This window comes from Macrotis lagotis, chromosome 4 (genome assembly GCF_037893015.1).
Source record: "Macrotis lagotis isolate mMagLag1 chromosome 4, bilby.v1.9.chrom.fasta, whole genome shotgun sequence".
Classification (NCBI taxonomy): domain Eukaryota; kingdom Metazoa; phylum Chordata; class Mammalia; order Peramelemorphia; family Peramelidae; genus Macrotis; species Macrotis lagotis.
The window spans coordinates 206,152,031-206,175,503 of record NC_133661.1 but is presented as its reverse complement, the minus strand read 5'-3'; the positions used below and the strand labels follow the sequence as shown (position 1 = coordinate 206,175,503).

At 42.2% G+C, this 23,473-nt stretch overlaps 1 protein-coding gene across 3 annotated transcripts in view; it reads right to left on the bottom strand.

Moving 5' to 3' along the window:
• LOC141522148 (dual oxidase 1-like) overlaps positions 1-23,473 on the bottom strand; it is a 62,099-nt gene that overhangs the window by 31,611 nt on the left and 7,015 nt on the right. For 2 of the 3 annotated variants that reach the window (XM_074235306.1, XM_074235307.1), the window contains exons 4-20: positions 22,996-23,160; positions 21,502-21,689; positions 21,030-21,231; positions 20,674-20,840; positions 18,345-18,405; positions 18,104-18,200; positions 17,483-17,573; positions 16,072-16,174; positions 15,430-15,602; positions 14,944-15,119; positions 14,500-14,618; positions 12,884-13,021; positions 10,272-10,385; positions 8,720-8,919; positions 8,070-8,255; positions 725-950; positions 66-159 (exon numbers count right to left, since the gene is read on the bottom strand). In XM_074235306.1, coding sequence (XP_074091407.1) covers positions 66-159; positions 725-950; positions 8,070-8,255; positions 8,720-8,919; positions 10,272-10,385; positions 12,884-13,021; positions 14,500-14,618; positions 14,944-15,119; positions 15,430-15,602; positions 16,072-16,174; positions 17,483-17,573; positions 18,104-18,200; positions 18,345-18,405; positions 20,674-20,840; positions 21,030-21,231; positions 21,502-21,689; positions 22,996-23,160 — 2,500 coding nt within the window. Of the gene's footprint in view, positions 1-65; positions 160-724; positions 951-8,069; positions 8,256-8,719; positions 8,920-10,271; positions 10,386-12,883; positions 13,022-14,499; positions 14,619-14,943; positions 15,120-15,429; positions 15,603-16,071; positions 16,175-17,482; positions 17,574-18,103; positions 18,201-18,344; positions 18,406-20,673; positions 20,841-21,029; positions 21,232-21,501; positions 21,690-22,995; positions 23,161-23,473 lie in introns of those variants that run through there. The other variant, XM_074235308.1, reaches the window with a different exon arrangement.

The following is a 23,473-nucleotide window of genomic DNA, read 5'->3' as shown; positions in this document are numbered from 1 at the left end:
CTTACTCCCCCCCTCCCTTATCTCTTCCCCTGCCCTCCCTCTTGGCAGCTGTTATTGTGACTGACCTAAGCATCCTGATGAACTCCTGCTTGGAAATGAGCCCGTTACCATCAAAGTCATACATCCGGAACATGAGACGGGATTTCTCCTCAGGGGAGCCTAGGAGGAAGAAGGTCCCCATGGTCCCAATCATTTTCCAGAAAAAAACTCCCATGCTCTTCTAACCTAGATGAGCTCATGAGACATTCTCAAGGAATTTCAGCTTTACAGAGATCCCACAGCAGACTGGGTACCTGGTATCTTATTATTACTTAGAATAATAACAATAGCACCTACTCCCATACTGCCTTAAAGTTTAGTCTTTCCTTCACAAACTTCTTAAGTAAAGGTAAAGTTGTGCCTGTTTTAACTGACTTGTCACTCAGGAAATAATTATCAGTCAGGATAATTGCCCAATTCTAAATCTAGGACTTTTGCCATTAAACTACTATCTTTTGGCACCACATTTCAAATTCCAGACCCCTAGTCCCTACCCTGCCAATGCTGGAGTCTCTCTTGTAGGTACCTCCCAACCCCCCCACCCCCACAATCCCATCTCCAATAGAGAGAGAGCATCTTCCCCTATCACTGCTCAGGTTCCCCAGGCCATGCTCTCCCTAGTGGGCTTCCTCAATCCTCCCTTTACCAGTCTAGCCTCCCTCATCCATCCTTGCTCCTCTCCCACCTTTCATGAAGACCACCAGGATGTCCAAGAATTCCCGGAAGGATAAATAGCCATTGCCATCTTTGTCAGCCAGAGAGAACATAGACTCTACGAACATGGCCTGAGGCTTGAGGCCAAGGGACTCTGCAAATTCTGCCCTGCTCAGCTCACAGGCCAGAGCCTCTCGAACCTTCTGAGATGAGTCCAGGGGCAGGCTCCCTGCATCTGCCTGGTCAATATCCAACACCTGCAGTTGGATAATAGGAGAAAGAAGGTAGAAGGAAGTCAGGGATTGTGACTGGGTTGGAGTCCTGAGAGTCTGAGCTGGGATAGAGTTGGGGTATGTAATTTTGTGTCTGAGTAACAGAAGGAAGATCAGTTGGGTGTCTCATTGGAGATGAAACATACAGTGAGGTTAGAAGAGAAATGGGCTTGTAGATCAGGAGAATCTAAATCTAGGGACCTTTGATCAATTCAACTCAATAGACATTTATTAAGTACCTATTATGGGTCAGTCATTGTGCTTTCAAATACTGAGGATATAAATAGAGTCAAAAGATAGTCCCTGCCCTCAAGGAGCTTAAATCTAATGGGGGGGGTGGGGTGATAACATGAAACCAAATATATACAAAGCAAGTTGTATACAGGCTAACTAGGAAATGATTAAAGGAAGAAGGCTGGAATTAAGAGGGGTTAGGGAAGGGGATATTATTAATGATAAAGCTCTCAAAAGCTCTCTAGCTCAAGTTTCTCTTTTTTATAGTTTAGAAACTGAGGTTTAAGGAAATAAAGTGACTTGTTCTAGATCACACAGCTCCTTAGTAGTAGAGCTGGAATTTGAACCTATATCTCCTAATTCTTCATTCAGTTGTTGTTGTCATTTCAATTCACCTCTCTGACTCAATTTCCTCATCTATAAAATGAGAAAAATCTGGTCTACAAGACCTCTAAAGTCTCTTCCAGTTCTAAATCTATTATTCTATGGATACTATATCATTGTTTGTTGTTGTTCAGTCATTTCAGTCACGTCCAACTCTTCATGATTCCATTTGGGGTTTTCTGGGCAAAGATCCTGTGTCTGAGACCAGATTTGAACTTAGGAAGATGTCTTTCTGCCTCTGGGCCTGACTCTGTCCACTTTACCACTTGGCTGGCCTTGGACAAATCACTTTTCCTTTCATGGCATCAGTTTCTTCATTTGCAAAATGAATGGCTTAGACAAGATAAGCTCTGAGATTCCTTTTGGTTCCAAGTCTTGTAATTCAATAGCTGTAACTCTCTTTCTAGGTATCAATTTCCAGATCTTTCAAATGAGAATAATATTTGTCTTGTCTATCTCCAATGGGATTTGTAAGGCTCAAATGAAATACGGACTTGAAAGCTTTTTTTTTTTTAATTTGAAATTCTCTACAGATATTTTGAGATTTTTAGCCAATCCTTTAACTGGGACAAAAATTCCACCAGTAAAAAAACAATGTCTAGAGCAGGGAGGGAAAAATAAGAGTTTCCCAGGGTCTCTGATGATTAGTCACTTTCCCATACCAGGCAACAGGAGTACAGGCAAAAGAGCAAAGAACTCTTTATTGCCTGGACCAGTATGATCTTCAAGGCAGCTGCAGAGATGGTACCTGGGCCCTTAGGAGTGACTTAGCCCAACTGAGTTCTGCAAAAAAAAGGGCATTATGGCAACCAAGAGCTGCACTCTAAGGTAATGAAGCCTAATATCAGAGAAGCATCATTATGATTTTCCAATATGAAATTAGAAGATAGAGTGACAGGAACACATCTCAAATCTCAGAGGAATTTCCTCTGAGGTATAATCTATACCTGCTTGGAAGCCACATCCCCTTCAAATCTACTTAGCAATTTGTTCTATATCATACTAATCCACTTACAATCTAATAGTAAAGGATGCCCCCAAAGAGCAATTTAGCACTATTAAAACTTTTGGGATATTTTGTATAGTGTCAGCTTTCAGAAATAGGAAAGTGCTTTGAAAGTAAAGAAAAATAAAGAATATATTATGAGACTACTAGGTGATGCAGTAGATAGGGCACAAGGCCTAAAGTCAGGAAGATCTGAATTCAAATTTATCTTCACACACTCTCTATGTAATCTTGGGTAAATCACTTAACCTCTGTTTGTCTCAGTTTCTTCATCTGTAAAATGAGGATAGTAATAGCACCCATATCAAGGGTTTGTGGTGAGAATCAAATGAGATCATCTTCATAAAAATGTTTAGTAAGGTGCCTGGCCCATGGTCGGTGATATATATCTACATATACATGAATACATACATGTATATTTCAAACATACTTATATACATGTATTTATGAGTATATGTGTAATATATTTATATATGTTTGCTATTATTTTTAAATACATAATTATTGCTTTCTGTTCAGTATTGACCCCATTTGCAGTTTTCTTGGCAAAGATACTGGAGTAGTTTGCTATTTCCTTCTCCAGCTCATTTTACAGATGAGGAAAGCAAGGAAAACAAGGTGAAATGAGTTGCCCAGGGTCACCCAGATAGTAAGTATCTGAGACCACATTTAAACTTAGATGTTTCTGACTCCTCCACTTAGCTGGCCTATATTTATATATCTATATCTATCTATCTATCTATCTATCTATCTATATATATATATATATATAGAGAGAGAGAGAGAGAGAGAGAGAGAGAGAAATATTGATCTGTTCAAAGCTCACCTCCAACGTGGGTGTCAGTTATCTGAGTTTATTTACCTACAAAGTCATAGATGGGTGAAGGGAGTTCCTCCAAAATAAGGTTATATTTGCATATTTGTTGTTATAAGACAATATGCCAATTAGTGGACTGAAAATTTGGCCCAAACCTACCTTTTCAATTTTATCTTCCATTATTCAAGCAAATGAATAGTCTGTTCCAGGCAAAATTCTGTTCATTCATCTCCAAACATGCCCTGCCCCACCCTATATCTGCCACTTGGCTCACATCATTTCCCTCTACCTAAGACTTCACGTTGCTTGTGGATAAATTATCTTTTCATGTGTATACATTCCTCTTCTCAATTGTTTTTTGGTCGAGTCTGAAATGGCTTCATTTGAGGTTTTCTTGGCAATATACTTTACTGATTTGTCATTTCCTTCTACAGTTCATTTTACCAGATGAAGAAACTGAGGCAAACAAGATTAAGTGACTTGGCCAGGGTTTCATAGCTAGTAAGTGTTTGAGGTCAGATTTGAATTCATGAAGATAAGCCTTCCTGACTCCAGGATTGGAGAGTTATCCACTGTGCCACCTCACTACTTTTGCCTTTAATTAGACTGGAAGTTATTTGGGGGTAGGTGTTATACCTCTTATCCTTCACAGTTTCAGGAGCTAAGGACAACATGGGGCTGAAAAAAAAATAGTAATCAAGAAGCACTCAGAGGTTATGAGGGGAAGGTGCTGAGAGAAGAGTGGAGATGTAGAGATTCTTAGGAATCCCCAGGCCTATTTCTGAGCATCAGGAAATTGTTAGCGACAATTTTAAGTTGAATGGAAGTTAAAAGACCAGCTTGAGAACAAGGGAGCATGGAAGATTAAGAATGGAGAATGAGTGTTCTGTTAAGAGACTAAGTGAGAATAATAAGTTTCTCTGGTTAAGTAAGCTTCAGGGGCTGTTGGATGGGGGAGTGATTTCTGAGTATGAGTGATTCAGTGAGTTAGTTACATGGTGGAGAGTGAAAGGGTGAGTAAGCAGGTGCATGTTAGAACAAGTATAAAGCAGAAACCCCAAAAGCATATTAGAATGAGAGAGAATATGAGGCTTGGTCCTAGGATCATTTACTATCAACTCCCCCTCACCCAATCATACATCAAACAGTAGAATCAGATTCTCTCTTATTTGACCCCTGTGAATCATGAGATTTCTGAAGCTGATGATAAGTGATCAATGAGGGAAAGAATCAGCACCTTTATCTGAATGTTAGGATATTGCTGGACAGAATAGAGACCAAACAATTAGTGAGAACATATCGAATGAGATGGGAACAAGGAGACCAGCTGGATTGAAGAAAAGTAAATGTAAATGAAGCCTTTGTCATAAGTTCATAGATCGTGAGAGAGAAGGGACCTCAGAAATCATTTAGTTCAACCTTCATGTTTTACAAATGAGGAAATTGAGCCCCCTAGACATTATAACTTGTCTAAGCATAAAAAACAATACTATAAGCAAATTAGAAGATCAAGGACTAGCCTACCTGTCAGATCTATGGAAAGGGGAGCAGTTTATGACTAAGGAAGAGTTGGAGAACATCACCAAAAACCAATTAGATGATTTCGATTACATTAAACTAAAAAGCTTTTGCACAGATAAAACCACTGTAACCAAGACCAAAAGAAATGTAGTAAATTGGGAAACAATCTTTACAACTAATGATTCTGACAAAGGACTCATTTCTAAAATATACAGAGAATTGAGTCATATTTTTAAAACAAAAAGCCATTCCCCAATTGACAAATGGTCAAAGAATATGCAAAGGCAATTTACAGATGAGGAAATCAGAGTGATCCACAGTCATATGAAAAATTGCTCTAAATCACTACTGATTAGAGAAATGCAAGTTAAAGCTTCTCTGAGGTACCACCTCACACCTCTCAGATTGGCCAATATGACCAGGAAGGATAATGATCAGTGTTGGAAGGGTTGTGGGAAATCTGGGACACTATTACACTGTTGGTGGAGCTGTGAACTCATCCAACCTTTCTGGAGAGCTATTTGGAACTATGCCCAAAGGGCAACAAAAATGTGCATACCCTTTGACCCAGCAATACCACTACTGGGTCTATATCCTGAAGAGATGATGAAAAAGGGTAAAAACATCACTTGTTCAAAAATATTTATAGCAGCCCTGTTTGTGGTGGCAAAGAATTGGAAATCAAGTAAATGTCCTTCAATCGGGGAAAGGCTTAGCAAACTGTGGTATGTGTATGTCATGGAACACTATTGTTCTATTAGAAATCAGGAGAGATGGGATTTCAGGGAAGCCTGGAGGGATTTGCATGAACTGATGCTGAGTGAGATGAGCAGAACCAGAAAAACACTGTACACCCTAACAGCAACATGGGGGCAATGATCAACCTTGAAGGACTTGCTCATTCCATCAGTGCAACAATGGGGAACAATTTTGGGCTGTCTGCAAAGAAGAATACCATCTGTATCCAGAGAAAGAGCCATGGAGTTTGAACAAAGTTCAAGGACTATTCCCTTTAATTTAGAAAAAAACAGATATCTTATTGTCTGATCTTGTTACCTCTTAGACTTCTTGTCTCTTCTTTAAGGATATGATTTCTCTCTCATCACACTTAATTTGGATCAAGGTACAACATGGAAACAAAGTAAAGACTGACAGATTGCTTTCCATGGGGGGCTGGGGGAGGGAAGTAAGATGGGGGGGGGGGGAATTATAAAACTCAAATAATATCTTTAATAAATATAAATTTAAAAAATAGCTTGTCTAAGTCAAGGAAATTCATTTCAGAGGCAGGATCTGAACCAAGATCCTCAAATTACAGTCTGTGAGCCTTCCTCTATACCATGCCCCCTTACCACCATTCTCTTAGTGTCAAAGGAATGTATGCACAAAGACCAAGGTGGATACCAAAGACTATAACTTGGTAAGAAAATTGGAAAAGGGACTTCCTTTCTCCTTTAAAGAGATTACTTAACTTTTAATTCAAGGAAAAGCAGGAGATGACACAGATGATTCTCAGAAGAGCATGGCTATAGTTTCAACAAAACAAATGGGACATTAGTTTTGAATTTAGAGAAACTGCTCTAGCGCTGAAGGTAAAAAGCAGCAAACTCCATCTTGGGTTAGAGAGTAAAGAACAAAGACTTCTTGGACACTGAGGCTAGGCTGAGATCATTTCTGGAAAGTGCATGAAATACATTTTTTTTTCACCAGGTTTCTAACTAAGGGTGGGGTTAGACCATTAAATTTTTTAATGATGTTGCTGTGAATCAAAGTTGGTCAGAGTAACTAGGGCATGCCAACCCTGGACAAAAATCACTTAACAGTTTTTCCTTTGTAAAATGGCAATAACATGGAAATATTTACTTCCATAAATCTGTAATTCCATTTTGTTTCCATAAAAATGAGGAAGATTCTTTGTAAACCTTAAAGTGGCATATAAATATGAGAGGCAGTATAGAGCGGATAGAGTAACCATGTTGGGAGTCAGGAGGATCTGGATTTGAAGTCAGCCTAAGACACTAGTTAGCTGAATGAACCTGGTTAAGTACCTTAAATTCTCTGGACCTTATCTATAGTCATAGGCACTACTTCACAGGCTTGCTGTGAAACTCAGATAATGTAGAATATGTAAATGCTTTACAGAACTATGGAAATGTTTTACATGACTGCACATGTATAATCTATATCAAAAAGCCTTCTCAAGACTGGGGGAGGAGAGGAGGGAGAGAATTTGGAACTCAACATTTAAAAAAAAAACAAATGTTAAAGTTTTTTTTACTGAGAAAAAATAAAATTTTTAACTGAGAAAAAATAAAATTAAAATGAACAAATTATATAAATTGAAAGGAATAAATAACAAACCATAAAAATATTATTATAACAGATTTATAGCTTAGTTTAAAGTTATCTGAACTCATATACATGCATCAAGGTGAATATAAGTTATGTACTTATAAAGATGGAGAAGAAGAAAACTTTAGGGACCCCAACCTCAACCTGGTCTTAAAAGGATAGTGGAAGTCAGACTGGACTCGAAGGTTCTGAAGGTCCTAAGAAGAAAAAGAAAGTAAGCTAGAAGAAAAAAGAGAAAAAGACATGCTTTTCTGAAGGAGGAGAAGTAATAACAGAGGGCTGTCCTTGCTGCCAGTCTCTTATCTTTATCCTGGAGCAAATCAGTACTTTATGGATAGGAGGTTGTTTGTGTGTGGGAAGCAAACTTGAGCAGCCTGTTTTGGAAAAAATCGGCCCCATGAAGAGGCTTGGGTAAGTCATTTAATTTCTAAAAGCTTCAGTTTCTTCACCAGTTAGCCTTTGAGGTCTCTTCCAGCTCTATATCTATGGTACTATAACTATGTTGGAATAATTCTTCACATTTGATCAGAACTTGCATTTTCACACTCATTTTTTCTCATTTTGCAGTCTTGTTCAAAGGCTGGGTAGATATCAGTCCCCTTTTATAGATAAGGAAATTGGGGTACAGAGAGGTTAGGTTAGACCCAAGATCCAGAGAAAATCAATGTTGAGTCTGGCCAAAAACTCATGTCTTCTGAGTCTAAGCCAGGCACTTCACTTCCTTACACACCAATATATATATATATATATGTAAGTCCTCTCTCTACAATCAGACTGTCCCACAGAGTACCTGGGAGAAGAGATGTCTGAAGAAGGTCTCCAAGATGTGACTTCGACGCTTCCTAGTCACAGTTGTCCTCATCATTTCCTGTTCTCGTAGTTCCCATTCCTGGAAACTCAGCCCATTGTTCTTCAGGGTCTCCTGAAGACTATGAACAAAGGCCTGTCGATCTTCTTCCAAGTTAAATAGCAACAGCTAAGGGGGTAGGAAGAAGAGGAACAGAGGGATAAGAGAATGAGGGCAGTTGGGGTAGCTACTCTAAGCTAGGTCCATACAGTTCCTGGACCCTGACTCAGTCTATGCAGACCTACAAACTCAAGTATATTTGGGCAGGTCCTCTCCCCCAGAGAATCCTCTGATTGATGATTCTGCCTGGATCTCCTTAGAAGGAGATGATCTGGAAAAGGAACAAATGTCAGAAGGTCCTTTGTACTAAAAAAAGCATAGGAGAGAATGTCTGGACTTTGGGGCCAGAGCTTGGGCCTTGACTTAAATGGAGGTGGATGATGAAGGATTATTGAGATTAATGATATTATTGTGAATTAGGGTTGGTAAGGGTAACTTCATATGAAGTATACCAACTAGCCCTGGCCAAGTCACTTAACATTTCTTTGCAGGGCAGCAGATGAAAAATAGGAATAGTGGCAAAAGAGATATACCAGGTCATACTCCTTAGGAATCTTGAGCAGAAGTGCCCGTCGGCCCCGGTTGCTAGACTGGATCAAGTTTATCTTCTGAGAGTCTCGGAACTGGATGACACGGAGTAGTGAGAGCCGGCCATCCAGGACTTGAAGATGTCCAGGTTGGAGATTCAGGAGCACAGGTCGGCAGGGCTCCCTCCTACCCTGCCATTCAATGGCTGGTCAGATGAAGAGACACATAGACAAAGAGTGACCAGTTCATATAGAGGAATCATTAGGGATTATGTGAGAGGAATTGGCTAAAAGTGTAGCCTAATGGAAAGCTAGGGTCAAGGTCAGGGTTAGGGTTTCTGCTTGTACTTAAAATGCTCCCTATTTTTCTCAGGACCTTAAGAGATGTCCTTCCCCCATCTCCAAGTTCTGCTTTATAATTGGACACAGATTGACTGTCATCAAGAGAAAGATGGGTGTTCTCTGGCAAAGGGCCCCCAGGAAAGATTTGCAAGAATTTAGGCAGTCATGATATTTCATAAAAGAATAGCATAATAGGACTGTAGAACTTACAGCTGTTGGGAAGTGGTGGACTAGATAACCCTGAAGATTAATGATAATACTGAATTACCTAATGCTTACCACATGCTATGGTAAAAGACTTAACAAATATCACCTCATTTGATCTATACCACAACATTGGGAGGTTGGCTCTAGTCTTATCTCCATTCTCCATTTGACTAAACAGAAGCAGAAAGAGGGAATGTGACTTGCCTAAGATTGCTCAGGTAGTAAGGAGATGGCAAGTAGGAATTTGAACTCTGGCTCTCCAACTTCAAATTCAAATATTCACACTCTATCTGTCTCTTTTCCTAGTGAGGGTGGGAGCACATGAGATATAATTGTTTAGTTATTTGTGAACATATTGACTCTATTGGGGGTTTTCTTGGCAAAGATATTGGCATGGTTTGCCATTTTCTTCTCCAGTTTGTTTTATAGATGAGGAAAATGAGGCAATGAGCTAAGTGACTTGTCCAGAATCACACATCTAATAAGTGTCTGAGGCTGGATTTGAACTCAGGAATATGAGTCTCCCTGACTCCAGATTTGACACTATCCTCTGCACTGCCCAATAAACTCTGTACAGTTCTACTGTTGCAGACCAAAGGGAAGAGAGTTTTCAGATATGGGAGTTTTGAAGAGGGTGGTTTTGGTGATATACTGTACTCTACAAATGGAGAATGTTAAGCTCTCTAAAGGCTGGGGCATTTTTTTCTGTCTTTGAATCACCAGTGCCTTTTACAGTGACTGGTATATACAAGGTGCTCAACAAATGCTTATTTAATTGAAATAAATACAGGGTGACAGGCAAATAGCCTGTAAGAGGCCTCCTGGTTCTCTAGCTGCCCCCACACAAACAAGAGAAGGCTGGGTACAAGAGATTGCCATCTCTACCTCTAGACAACTTGGGGAGTGGCTGACTGGTGGTGATGATATTGATTTTAGAGCAACCTGTTTTCTTTCCTTCTGATCCCATGACCCACTCCCACCCCACCCCAGACACCAGTCCCAAGCCCACCTTCCACACCCTCCACAAATTTTTCAGACATAATACTGTGTCGTTCCCGAGTCTGAAGTCTCTTGAAATTCCTTCTTCGGAGTCGAGCAACAATCCAGGCACTCAGCAGACTGACTGAAGGAAGATACAAGGACAGGAGGGAGCTCAGGGGTTGAATAAAGGGTAGAGAGGGAGAAGAAGCAATTGAGAGGGAAGTGATGGGGATTTTGGAAGAAAGGAGTAGTTTCTGGAAGCAAGGAGGGAAAGAGGCATCCGAGGACAGACTGCCTTTGCCTCATTCCTTAATTGCTTCCTTGTTTCCCTTGTTAGAGAGACCCTCAAGTTCAACCTTGATCTTTCAGGCTCTTGGATTCTGGCTCTCCTAGGAGACCTCCCCCCACTTCCCACCTTGGGCTACTCTGTCCTCTTAATAGCTGAATCTGAACCCAGGGTTTGGGGAAGACCAAAATATGTATTTGCCTTTTACAAAACCTTACAACTTCCCCCAGGTCAACTTGACCTGGCTTTTAGGGTTGGGGCCTCTGTTGAGCCCCACTCTGCCATGGATGGCTATTACCTGAGACTAGCTCACATGAGAATAAGTTTTCTACTGTGGATGACTATGTCACAATGCAGCTCAAGGGAGAAAGGGGCAGGGAAGGGGACAATGGAGTAATAATAATAATAATAATAATAATAATAATAATAATAATAATAATAATAATAGATATAGCATCTTAAGATTTGCAAAATGGTTTATATTTGAAAGGAAGGAAAGAAACAAGCAATTATTAAGTTCTTCCTATGTGCCAGGCCATTTGCTAAGCTACAAATATAACATCATATGATCCATACAACAATTCTGAGAGTTACTATTATTCTCATTTTGTAGTTGAGGAACTGAGACAGACAGAAGTTTAGTGAATAGTAAATCACACAACTAGTAAGTGTCAGAGACTAAATTTGAACTCAAGTCTTCCTGACTCCAAGCTCAGAGTCTAATAATAATAATAATAATAATAATAATAATAAAAAGTTATACATCTTATACATTTTATAATGATTATCTCAACTGATCTCACAGCAATTCCTTGAGTAGGTGCCATTGTTATGCTCATTTTACATATGATACAACTGAGGCAGACCTAGATTAAGTTATCTGCCCCAGTCATATATCAAATAAGTGTCTGAGGTGAGATTCCAAGTCAGATCTTCCTGAACCCAAGTCCAAAGATAGAGCCATTATAAGAAGATAGCTACCTTGGGAAAGTGAGGTAGATAGGAAAGGGGGAAGGACGGTTTTAGAGTAGAGATGGATATGGGCTGAGGGAAGAAACAGGAGCTATCAATGTTGTATCTTGAGTGACTGATTAATAACCAGGATAAGCTAAAGCTAAGATGAAAAAACTTCCACACTTGTTCTCTCCCAGATCTAATAAGAGTGGGAGTATAGGTGGGTAGGAAATGAATTTGAATTTTAATTATTAGTTAAGTGAGAGAAGCCTTCACTTAAAGGGGTGAAACTAGAAACAAGAGCAGCAAATGAGATTGATTCTATCCTCTTAAACTCAAGTCCTTTAGCTACAGTCCTTTGGATGCTGTAGTCTTCCTATCTCTAGACCCTCATCAGTTGGGGAAGAACAGAATGAATTACAGAATGCTAGAACTGAAAGGGGGATGAAAAGTCACCTATTCTACCTTCCTAATTTTATATATACTAAATGAGGCCCCATAACTTCTAGTCTCAACTCCCTTAAACACTTTATAGCAGAGTGACAGAGAAGAGGATAAAGTCAAAAACACTTGGGTTTAAAACAAAATCTGACTTCCCCACTCACTAGCCAGGTGAACATTTAAATTTTCAAAACCTCAGTTTTCTCATCTTTCAAATGGAGCCTGTGGGCCCTGTCTGCCTCCCTGGTGGGGTATGAGTATCCAATGAAACAGTGTACACGAAAATGCTTTATTTCCACTCCCCTTCCCCATCTCTCACTTTGTTCCTTGGTCTCTAAGATGCCTGACCTTGGGAAGATTGGAGAACATCCAGTACCCTAGCTACACGTGGTTGAAGAAAAGGAAACCTATGCCATCAGGAATGTAGCTGGAATCATCTGGGGAAGCTCAGGGTGCATCTGACTCCTGGGCCCCACCCTGGGCTATGCCCTGCCTATGAAGCTATGCCAGATGAGGATCTCTGGACTTCAGTTGTTCTTGGGGAAGGGAATGTGCATGTCATGGAGAGAATACCGGCCTAAAGGGAGGTAAGGGGCTATGCCTGTAGAGGACAAATCAGACTAAACTCAGAATGGTTTGGAATTCCATGCCCACTTCCTATTTCCTTAGGGAGTAAATTCCAAGAGGTCTACAATAGGGGTATTTTTGAAAAGGAAGCTGTAATTCTCACATTGGGTATCCCTTTTCAGAGGCTCTTAGATGTTTCTATAGATCTCAAATACTATCATTTCCCTTTTTCCACTTATACTTCCATTTTCTGCCTCCTTACTCTTCCCAAGAGGAAGAAGAGAGACTGACCATTGTTCATTCCTCACCAGTTGGAACTTTCTCTTCTCTCCAATAAACCTTCCTGAGTTCCCATCCAGACCTGTATGCTTCCCAGTCCAAGACATCCTTACCCAGTGGGAAGCAGCAGAGAGCCCCAATTGTGATTCCGAATCCAAAACTGCTGCCTTTAAAATAGTCAAGTACCACCAGGGGTACACAGCTGGGCAGATCTTCAGTTGTGAGCTGCCAAGGTTGTGGGCAGGGGTCTCCTAGCAGGACAGAGGTGTGAGTGTTAGGACTCAACAGTAGAGGTAACCACAGTCAAGATGATAGGATGATAGATTTAGAGGGGAAAGGAAACTAAGAGACCATTTAGACCCATTCCCTTCATGTTTCAGATAAGAAAAGGGAGGTTTGGGAGTGATTTGCACCAAGATCACATAAGAAAGGAATGACAAAACTGAGAATAGAACCAGATCTGTGCTGGAACTGACTTGAATTGACTACAAAGAGCTGATTGTTAAATTTTGGAGGTGAGTATTTATACCTCCAAAATCACAAATACTAAAAATCAGAGCTTTAGTCATTATTTTGTTGATTATCTAAACTTACAAAAAATGGTGGGGGAAAATATTAGTAATGCAGATTAAATTTTAAAATATGTTATGCATACAGTCCCTCCCCACTACCTTTCTGGAGAGCTGGTTGCTAAACAATTACTAGCACATACCTTAGTCAGACCCCACTACATACATTATCTAACTACAAATCCAGTGCTCTTTTCACTATGCCTCTTCCCTGGGATTCCAGAGGTGAAAGATCCCTGTTCCTTGAGCTTTCTTTACAAGAATTGCCCAGTCAATAGAGTTTGAAAGAGAGCTAAGAGGAACCCAATGGAATAAGGGCAGCTGTCCCTATGAGAACCTGGGAAAAATAGGTTTGGAGGATCAGAAATATAAAGCAAGCAGGATTCTAGGAAGGGAGAGAAACAGAAGAGAATCCTTTTCTTGGTTTTATCAGGGAGGATAGACTGCTACATCTCACTGTAGTTGAGAGCTAAACTGATCCAGATGTTTTTACATGCACATGTACACACATCTTCACAGACTGTAGTCATGTGATTGGGTTTATCCCCTTGCCTTTGACAATTCTTTTTTTTTTGGCAAGGCAATGGGGTTAAGTGACTTGCTCAAGGTCACACAGCTAGGTAATTATTAAGTGTCTTAGGAGAGATTTGAACTCGTCTTCCTGACTCCAGTGCTCTATCCACTGTGCCACCTAGCTGCCCCTTCCTTTGACACATCTAATCCCTATTTTGGTTTCTAGCTTCATCAGGTCCCTTTGAATCTAGTCACCCTCTAAGAGGGCAATCTTCCTTGGATAGTTCCCTCTTTCCTCAGGTGAACTATAGAGAATCCTAGGATAATTGTTCTAAAGCAGGATGGGACCTTGAAGCCAATTAATGCAACTTCTTTCCTTTGTAGAGGAGGAAATGGGACTCCAGGGAGGAAACTGAGACTCAGGGATTTTAAAAAAGTTCAATAGGCAGGATCTGAACTCAGATCTTCTGAAACCCATGCTTTTTTGACTGTACCACAGAATCAGCATTTCCAAGGACAAGATCAGTGTTTTTCCTGTTTTCATTTTTCACTTTCAAGCCTTACTGAATCAAACCTCCCAAAATGGAGGGGAGGGACATTCTCCACAAACCCCTTTAGCCTCCTTCCCCCACCTGATAGTCACATACCCTCTTTCCAGAAAAAGACTTTGCTCTGCAGGGCATCCAGACCCACATTAGTGACATCAACCAAGACATCACGGAAGGAGGTGTTTCTTATCTCGGCCACTTCTTCCTTGGAGAATAAACTGAGATTGGTACAGAGAGAAATGTTGAATTAGGTTTGAAGAAAAGAAAGGCAAACTGACAATACCTAAAAAACCCAAGAACCAAAGGAGGAAAGAAGTAGGAGATTAGATGGGAGATCGAAATAAGTAGGAGAAAGGAAAGAAACATAATAAGCTTGGTGACCAGGGTTCAAGGTGGGAGTTCCAAGAGGAAGAGCATCACAGTAGGGTTGAGGGTCTGGTGTGGGGTGGAGTCTGAGACCCAGTTTAGAGGTAGGTGTCAAAGGGAAAGGGTGCCCACACTCAGGACCAAGGTTAGGGAATGGAGTTCCAGGGCAGGCCTCACCCATTCCTAGTGTTTTCAAACCAGTATCGGTCTCCATCCCTAAGCCGCATAAACTGATCAAGGATGATGGCAGTGAAGAGGGGTCCAGGATCCCCTCGGCTCTCCAGGAGTCCTCCAGGAAGCAGCTCTAACCGGGACAGGTCATGGTGATACATGGATGCTGTTGTCTCCAGGACCTGGAGCCATAATGAAGACAAAAGTCAATGGGACAGCAGGTATTTGCCTCACATGGGAAAAGGTTATATCAAGGCCTCCCCCCACACTCAACCATTCTCCCAGGGTCCAAGGTCAAGGAAAAGTAGGCCCATCTGGAGAAACAGGACCTTGCATGCTTGGGAATCATATTGTTGGAAAATAAATCAGATAGATGGAACTGCCTAAAGATGCCCCTTCTCCTAGTGCCTCCCAACCTCACTGGGTCTCCCAAGGTCTCCTTTAGACTTCCCACATCCCTTTTCTTTTTCCCAGTCACCATTTCATTCTCACAATGCCATTCCTCTGAAAAAGTTCAGGATTGATATCTTGCCATCGAGCAACTGGGGTTAACCCCATGGCCACCCTAGCCTGGTTATAAGAGGGCAGTCCTAAGTCCCGTCCTCGTTGTAGCCAGCTTGCTGAGTAGTCGGTTCGAGAGAATTTCAGTGGCCCTGGCCAGAAATCTGGAAAAGAGATAAGTTTTCCAGATCAAATCCCACATTAGGTTCTAACCCCAGCCCATGTCCTAGGTTCTAAACTCCAACTGAGCTGTCTCCACTCCCAGTCCTCAGGTCCCTATGCCTGGCCCATAATTCCCCACCAACTATCAGTCATGGGGATCGATCATTAATTTAGTTTTGTTGGGAGAACAACAGGGGAAAGGGATTTGACTCAGTAGCACTTTCCTGAGGTAGGATTATCACACCTGGGCAGATTGGGCCTGAGATTCTTGAGGGGGCAGGTGGAACCAATGACATCAGGAGGACTGTGTCTTGACTTGCAAATGAATTGAATTTGAGTGAGGTCGAGCTGTGTGGTCATCAGTTTCCCTCTCTCCTCTAGAGTCTTTGAAGTCCAGTGGCAAGATATAGGTCAAGACCACCAGCAATGGGAAGAGGGATAAAGGCACAGTATTAGGAGGAAACAACTCACCTCTCAGATCCTCCACTACTACATGATCCTCTCTCTCAGCAATCTGGGAGGCCATGCCCAAAAGTAGAGCATCCACTCCTCGGGCACTCTGCAAGTTTGGGTTCTGGGGGTGGGGGGAAGAGTAAACAAAGGGAGTAGATCTTATTCCCTGGCCCTGCTGTTCCATACTCTTGGAAGAGAAAAATCCTCTTGGTTCTTGGGAGAATGGAGGCCCCACTTCACTACAGGCATCAGTTTTTCTATAAAATAGCCCTTCTCTTAGAAGTTTCCTTTGAACTCCTGTTCCAAACAGAAAGACCAGCCCTTCCCTGTAGGCTTTTCATAGCCAAGATTTGCAACACCTGGCCAAAAGCCAGGGCTGTGGAGCATCATGTAGAGACATCAAAGTAAGAGAATGTGTGTACACTGTGTTCTCTAATCTTTGTGTTTAGGGGTTGTGTGGTATAGTGCTAAGGGCCAAAAGACCAAGGTTCTAATTCTGGCTCTGTCACTAACTGTATGACCTCAGGAAAGTCACTAAACTTCTTTTAGTTTCAGCTTCTTCATGCAAATTTCTAACATTTGCTGAACAAACCTCCCTAGGTCAGTGATGAGGAACATGTGGGAAGATATATGTGAAAATTATCTTTTGGATGGAGGCAGAATGTCACTTTAGGCCATCTAAGAAATGAGTATTGGGTTTATCTGGAGACAGAAGACTTGGGTTCAAATTCTACCTCTGATACTTGTCTATGTAAACTTAGACAAAGCCTCAATTTCCTCAGTTGTAAAATGAAGGAATCAGTCTTCTAGAACTAAATCTAAGTCTATGATCCTGTGATCTCCTTCCTCCTTGGGTTCTCCTGGAGGAGCAGAAAAGCATGGAAACATGGTGTGTAATCCCAAATGCCTCAAAAAAAATGAATCTCATGTTGTGACATGTTGACTGTGTGATTCTAGACAAGTCACTGAACTGTCTTAGGGTCTGAGACAACTCTCTAAGACCCTAAGTTGCAGAGAAGATGCTACCTTATTTTGGAAGGAGACGTTATGAAGACTCACTACAGACCTAGCCAACAAGTAAATGTTTGTGAGTAAAGAATAAGGATGCTGAAGAGAGACTGTGGTCTCAAATTGGCTCCTCAGGAATCCAGTGCTGTCACTGGTCCTCTTTGAGAATGCAGGACCAATAATGACATCAAGGAACTTTGGGCATTTTTGAAAGGTTAATCTCACCCACCTGGATTTCTCAGTGAAACAGAGTTAGGCTGAGCTCATTCTAGACTGCCTTCTTTTTTCTCAAGACATATTAGCTGCCCATCCTCCACCCTTCAGCCTCTTCATTTTCCAATAGCCTTCCTCAATGCTGCCACCAGCAATGATAGCTTCCCCACAATACACATTCATCTTCCCAATCATAAGAGTCCTTTACCTCTCTATTCCAGTAACTGTTGCAGACCCTTAGAGCTTGGAAGACTCCTGATTTCCCATTGGTGATATTCTGGAAATGGCAGCTGGAATTTCTACAACAGAGGAATTTTTTTTAAATTTAAGGCAATGGGGTTAAGTGACTTGCTCAAGGTCATATGGCTAGGCAATTATTAATTGTCTGAGGTCAGATTTGAACTCAGGTCCTCCTGATTCCACAGCTGGTGCTCTATCCACTATACCACCTAGCCACCCCCAGAGAATGTTTTAACCAAAGAGAACCCACCAGCTGATGGTTCCCAGCTTGCCTCTTTGGAGCATTAAAACAGACAACTCTGATCCTGAAAAGACCTCCCACAGCCAGCTTCCCCCAACTACCTCCCTCAAACTGCAATCTGTGTTCATAGTTACTTAGAAGAAGAGGAACCAGGAGCCTTCCATAGCCATCCTCCTCTTTCTTTTCTCCTGACTCTGGCCTTTGGCCTTTCTCTGCCTTTTGGGGGAGAGGAGGGAGGGTCTTTCTTCCTATTGCCAGCTCTTAGTTCACAGTAGCCATTTAACTGACCAACCAACTGACTACCCCCTTTTCATCATGAGGTCCTCCCATCCCAGACTTGCCCCTTACCTCATGTAGACACCAGGGGGCACCATAGTCGAGAAGAGTTGCTTGGAGGCTGCCAGAAACTCAGGGGAGATACTGGGATCCAAGAATGACCGATATCCTGCATAGGCGTGGGGGAGGCAATATGGCCCTGGGCTCATGATTCCCCCCAGACATTGTCCACACCCCCCAACCAGGTTCAGCCTCAGTCCATGTTCACTCTCTAGTGTTTACTAGATCTTAGCATACCCCTGCTTCATCTCACCTCCATACTCTGGGGTCTTTTTCTGCAGGAGACTAGGCAGCCACTCATACAGAACAATGTTCTGAAGAAGGAGAAAGACATGAGAGAGATTTATGGAGACTGGAAAGAGAAATGGAATTGGTTTCATTTTTTTGCCTCTGCATTCCCAGTCCTAGAACAATGTTTTTGCATGTAGTAAATGCTTGTTAAATTGCTTAGCGAATTTAAATTGCTAAGTAAATTGTTTAGTAAGTGCTTGTTAAATTGCATCAAGTACTTTGTTTATTTAAAATAAATTTTTTTTTGATGAATGAAAATACTTTTTTTCTCCCTCCAATTTGTCCAATTGAAAAACCCCTCCAAAAAAAAAGGACAAAAACAACCAAACCCTTGTAACAACTATTCACAGGAAAGCAAAACAATTTTCTACAATGGTAAAAAACAAAGTCTCAATATGCATCTTAATTAAGCCTATTAGCTTTTTAGCAGGAGATGGGTAGAAGGAGGGGATGAGGACTAGAGAAGAGAACAGAGGCTGAAAACAGGACAAAGAAATGAGTGGGGCATTATTTTGGGAGATCCTTTGAGAGATCCTTGTCTGTAGAGTAGGGGAGTCCCTAAGAAGGTTCATTCCTGCATCTTATCTTTAGTCATAACCTGTTCTCTTTGAAGTTAGATTCTAATGTAGCCCCTCAAGTCACTTAGCCCTATTTGCCTCAGTTTTCTGATCTGTAAAATGAACTAGAGAAGGAAATGGCAAATCATACCTGTATCTTTGTCAAGAAAACCTCAAATGGGGTCATGACTGAACAACAACAAACTTCCTTCCATGTGCCAGATGCTTTACAAATATCTCATTTGATGTTCACAGTCACTCTTGGAAGTAATTGCTATTATTCTCATTTTACAGTTACAGAAGTTAAATGGCTTGCCCAGGGTCATAGTGTCTGCAGACACACTTGAACTCAGGTTCTTCTGACTCCAGGTCTAATAATCTATCTACTGCATGGCTTAAGCAGCTTCTGGGAGATCAGGAAAATCTGCCCATAGAAGGTAGCTCCTGAGTTAAACTGAGAATTTTAAAAAGCAGAGATGAGAAAGGAGTGCCTTACCATATGGGAGGCAGTCTTTGTAAAGCAAAGAGGTGGCAGATGGAATGCTAAGTTTGGGGAAGTACAAATAAGCCCATTTGGCTGGCACAGAGGGGAGTAAGTGTGAAAATCTGTCTGGAAAGAAAACTAGAGCCAGATTGTTTAGGGCTTTAAATGACAAACTGAGGGATTTGTATTTTATCCTAGAAACATGAGGGAGCCAATGATGATTCTTGAGCAGGGGAGTGACATGTCAGATCTATGCTTTAGGAAGATTATTTTGGCAGTTGGTAGAGAACGAATTGACAAAAGGAAAGACTAAAAACAGGGAGATCAATGAGGAAGTTACTGCAAAAAATCTAAGCAAGATGTGGGAAGGGCACATGAAGTACATCACTGGTCATATGAATATGAATAGAGAGAAGAGGACAGAGATGAGACATCATGCAGTGTAACTAGAATGGAAAATGACAATTGATTGATTATGAGGAATTCAGGAGAGGAAAACATCAAGGCTAACTATGACTAGGTAAGCCTGGATGCCTAGAAGGTTAGTGGTACCCTTAAGAGAAATAGGGAAATATAGAGGTAGGCTGGGTTTAAAGGAGAAGTGACCCTGGTCATGATTCTCTTCTGATAGGACTTGACCTAGGATAGGATATGACCCTCTTCTATTTGTTTTTATGTTTTTTTTTATGATGGGTTTTTTTTTAGGTTTTTGCAAGGCAAACAGGGTTAAGTGGCTTGCCCAAGGCCACACAGCTAGGTAATTATTAAGTATCTTGAGACCGGATTTGAACCCAGGTACTCCTGACTTCAGGGCCGGTGCTTTATCCACTACGCTACCTAGCTGCCCTATTTGTTTTTGAGACAACAGGAGTTAAATGACTTGCACACCTGGTAAATATATGAGGTTGAATTTGAACTCAGATCTTCTTGACCTCAGGACCAGTGCTCTATTTGCTGGGCCACCTAGCTGCCCTATGTGCCTATTATATGAAGTATTCTTATGCCTTATGATATAGAAATGAGTTTCTGGGTCACAGAATCTTGAAGCTTCATGGGAACTGTACTTAAATCATCCCCCTTCCCTCCCACTTCTCAATTTATAGGTGGGGGAAATTTAGACCTGAAGTTAAATGGTCAGGAGAGTGACTGGCCTCCACTCCTAGGACATCAGTTCTCAGAATTCACAAACCCAGTATTCTTTCCACTATACCCCCCACAGTTGTATGGAAGGGCATGGCCCCTGGGCTGACCTGGTAGGTGGCTATGACCCTCTTGCGGGCATGCTGGAACAGTTCCTCATCTCCCCAGGTCGGGTGCTTCTGGGCCAACCTTTGAGCCCACAGGTTGTGGTATCGGAACCAGAGGAGACCTAGCGCCTGCAGAAATGGGTTTTGGTTCCCTCTCTCAGCCCCAAAGGCTGCAACCAACAGGAAGGGAGGAAGGTGATTTTTATTAACTGAGGTGCTGATCCCCAACTCCCACTTGATTATCCCCAACCATCACTAATCCCAAGATCCAAGAGGATCTATAATCTCTCTCTCTAGCCTACCTTTCCCTTAAACCTTTTGCTGTCTGCCCTACCCCTCCAGATACCTGGAGAACTCACCATATAGCCCTTGGCGGCCACGCTGTCCTGTGGAAGGGTCTTGAGCTATCCACATGAGGAAGGTTCCCTGAGTATCCCTGGGGAAAGCAGGGTCTGGTCCTGATGCCAGCTCCCCACCAGAAAAGTTCCTCAGTGCATCACTCCAAGAATGAGAGGAGCCATAGATGGAGCTACCGTCTAGCCAGCCGGTTACCTCATTTGTCTAAGGATAGAGTGAGAAGTGCAAGGGGAGGTGAAGCATTGGCTGGTAATAGTGAGTCAAGTACCCACTTGTGAACATCAGTCTCTGAACCTGGGGAACTGCACACAAACTCCACTGCCACCACTATCACCAAATGGAGATGTCCAATGATAATTCTCTTCCATCATTATTACAGTAATTTGAAAAAAGAGGGTGTTGATAATAGCTCATGCCAACCCCCTCCTCCTAATATTCACTCAGTTCCAAGTTGACCCTCTTCTATTATCTCACCTGGTCCCGGGGGTTGCTAGGACTCTGTCCAGTGTCTGGGTCCCATTTGCTTCTCTGGAATGGGAGCACCACATCCCCCCTAGCACTGGGGTCAAACACTGGGTCCCCAGCTGGGATCCGGATATTCAAGAACTCAGTAGGACAGCCTGTCCGCTCCACACTCACCACTTCTGAGAGCACATGGTATCCTGGCAGAAAGGCAAGAATTGGGGGAGGTTAGTTGACCAAGGTACAAGGAAGAATAAAGGCAGAGGCATCCTGTTACATCAGATAGAGCACTACATTTGATGTCTGAAAGACATAGGTCTAATTCCCATCCCAAACATTTATTGTCTTATACTGGGCAAATGACTTAGCCTCTCAATTTCTTCATCTGTAAAATGGTAGCAGTTACCTCACAAGAATGTTTGGAGGATCAGATGAGATGGTGTGTTTGAAGTTTAAGTTTAAGTTTAAGCAAAGTTTAAAGTTCTCCTTATATGTCAACTATATTCTACCAAGCTTCTTCTTGGAACATCTGAAAAAACTTGACTTTTCCAAGACAGACAATCTTCAGTCCAGGTCCCCACTTCCTTTGCCCTGCAGCCTAATCTCTGGGCCAAGCCCTTATGTCCATGCTGTTGTCATTCTCAGTTTGATCTTCTCCTTGGCAACCAGGGAGGTGCCCAGACAGGTGGGTTAGCAACATGGGTTCCAGCATGCCAGCTGGGAGCTTGCCCAGGAATGGCCTGCCCAACCTGAGTCGTAATGCAGATGAGTAAAGAAATATGCCCTCCCTTATGGGGCACGTGAGCAAAAGACTGGCATTGGGCTGGGTCCAAGAAGGGCACCAGGGCAGGCTCTTTGTCTTCCTGCAGACCAGGGCTCAGAATATATAACTCAACTTTCCTTTTAGTCCCACAACTAGTAAGTATCTGATGCAGGATTCAAACTCAGGTCTTCCTGACTCCAAGTGCAGAGTTCTGTCCACTGTGTCACCTATCTGCCTCTCAGTTTTGACCCCTTAAGACATTTTACAGATGAGGGAATTGAGGGCCAGAGAATCTATTAAGCATTTATTAAGTCCCCCTTTTCTCCTGGAAACTTTCCTTAAGCTTCCTTAGATGGCCACAATTCCTGACCTGACCCTAAAAAGCCACAGGGATAGAGGACCATGCTGACCTTCAGTTTATGAATGAAAAGTTTTCCCTTCCCAGCTTTTTAGTCAAATCTCATGGGAGAGCCTCCCATTTGCTCCCATCTACTCTCACATGAGTCTATAATTTCCAAACTGGATGGAGATTTCCTTTTCAGTCCTTCACCACCCACCCAACCCAACCCCCCAGCCAACTCTGAATTCAGCTGCTTCCTTACTAATCTCCTTCCACCTCCTAGAAACCTCCTTATCTCACCAGTCTCCTTCCATTCTCCTCCCCCACTAGCAGTCTTCTTTCATTTCAGCCTTATCCCTGCTCCCTTTCAATCCCCCCTCTCTCTCTTTCCCCTGACTCTCACCAAAGAAGACCCCTAGAACTGTTCGGTTCCGGAAGGAGGGCTGCCCGGCTGGACCCTGCATAGCAGCATTGCTGAGATTCCGGGGATTGGGCAGGTGGGGCTCTTTCAAGGGTCGGAACACACCATCTGCATAAGTGGCAGGAACCAGACGTCGTAGCCTGGAGCCTAGGATGATAAAAAGAACATGGTCGATTGAGTGATCAAGACTGCCTTTTGCCTGGAACTTTTCTCAGAAACTTCTCTACTATATAGATAAGTATTGATGGTATCCAAAGATTGGAGATACAGACTTGAAAGGTGCCACCAAATCCAATTCTCATTTTACAAACAAAAAGACCTTAAGTAATTTGCCCAAGGCCACAGAGGTAGTTGGTGTCACTTGGGCTTTGAATCCAGCTTTTCCTAACTCCACCATCCAAAGCTACTTCTCAGGAAGGGTGCTCTTCTCTTTTCTATCATCCACTTTCCCTCTCCATTC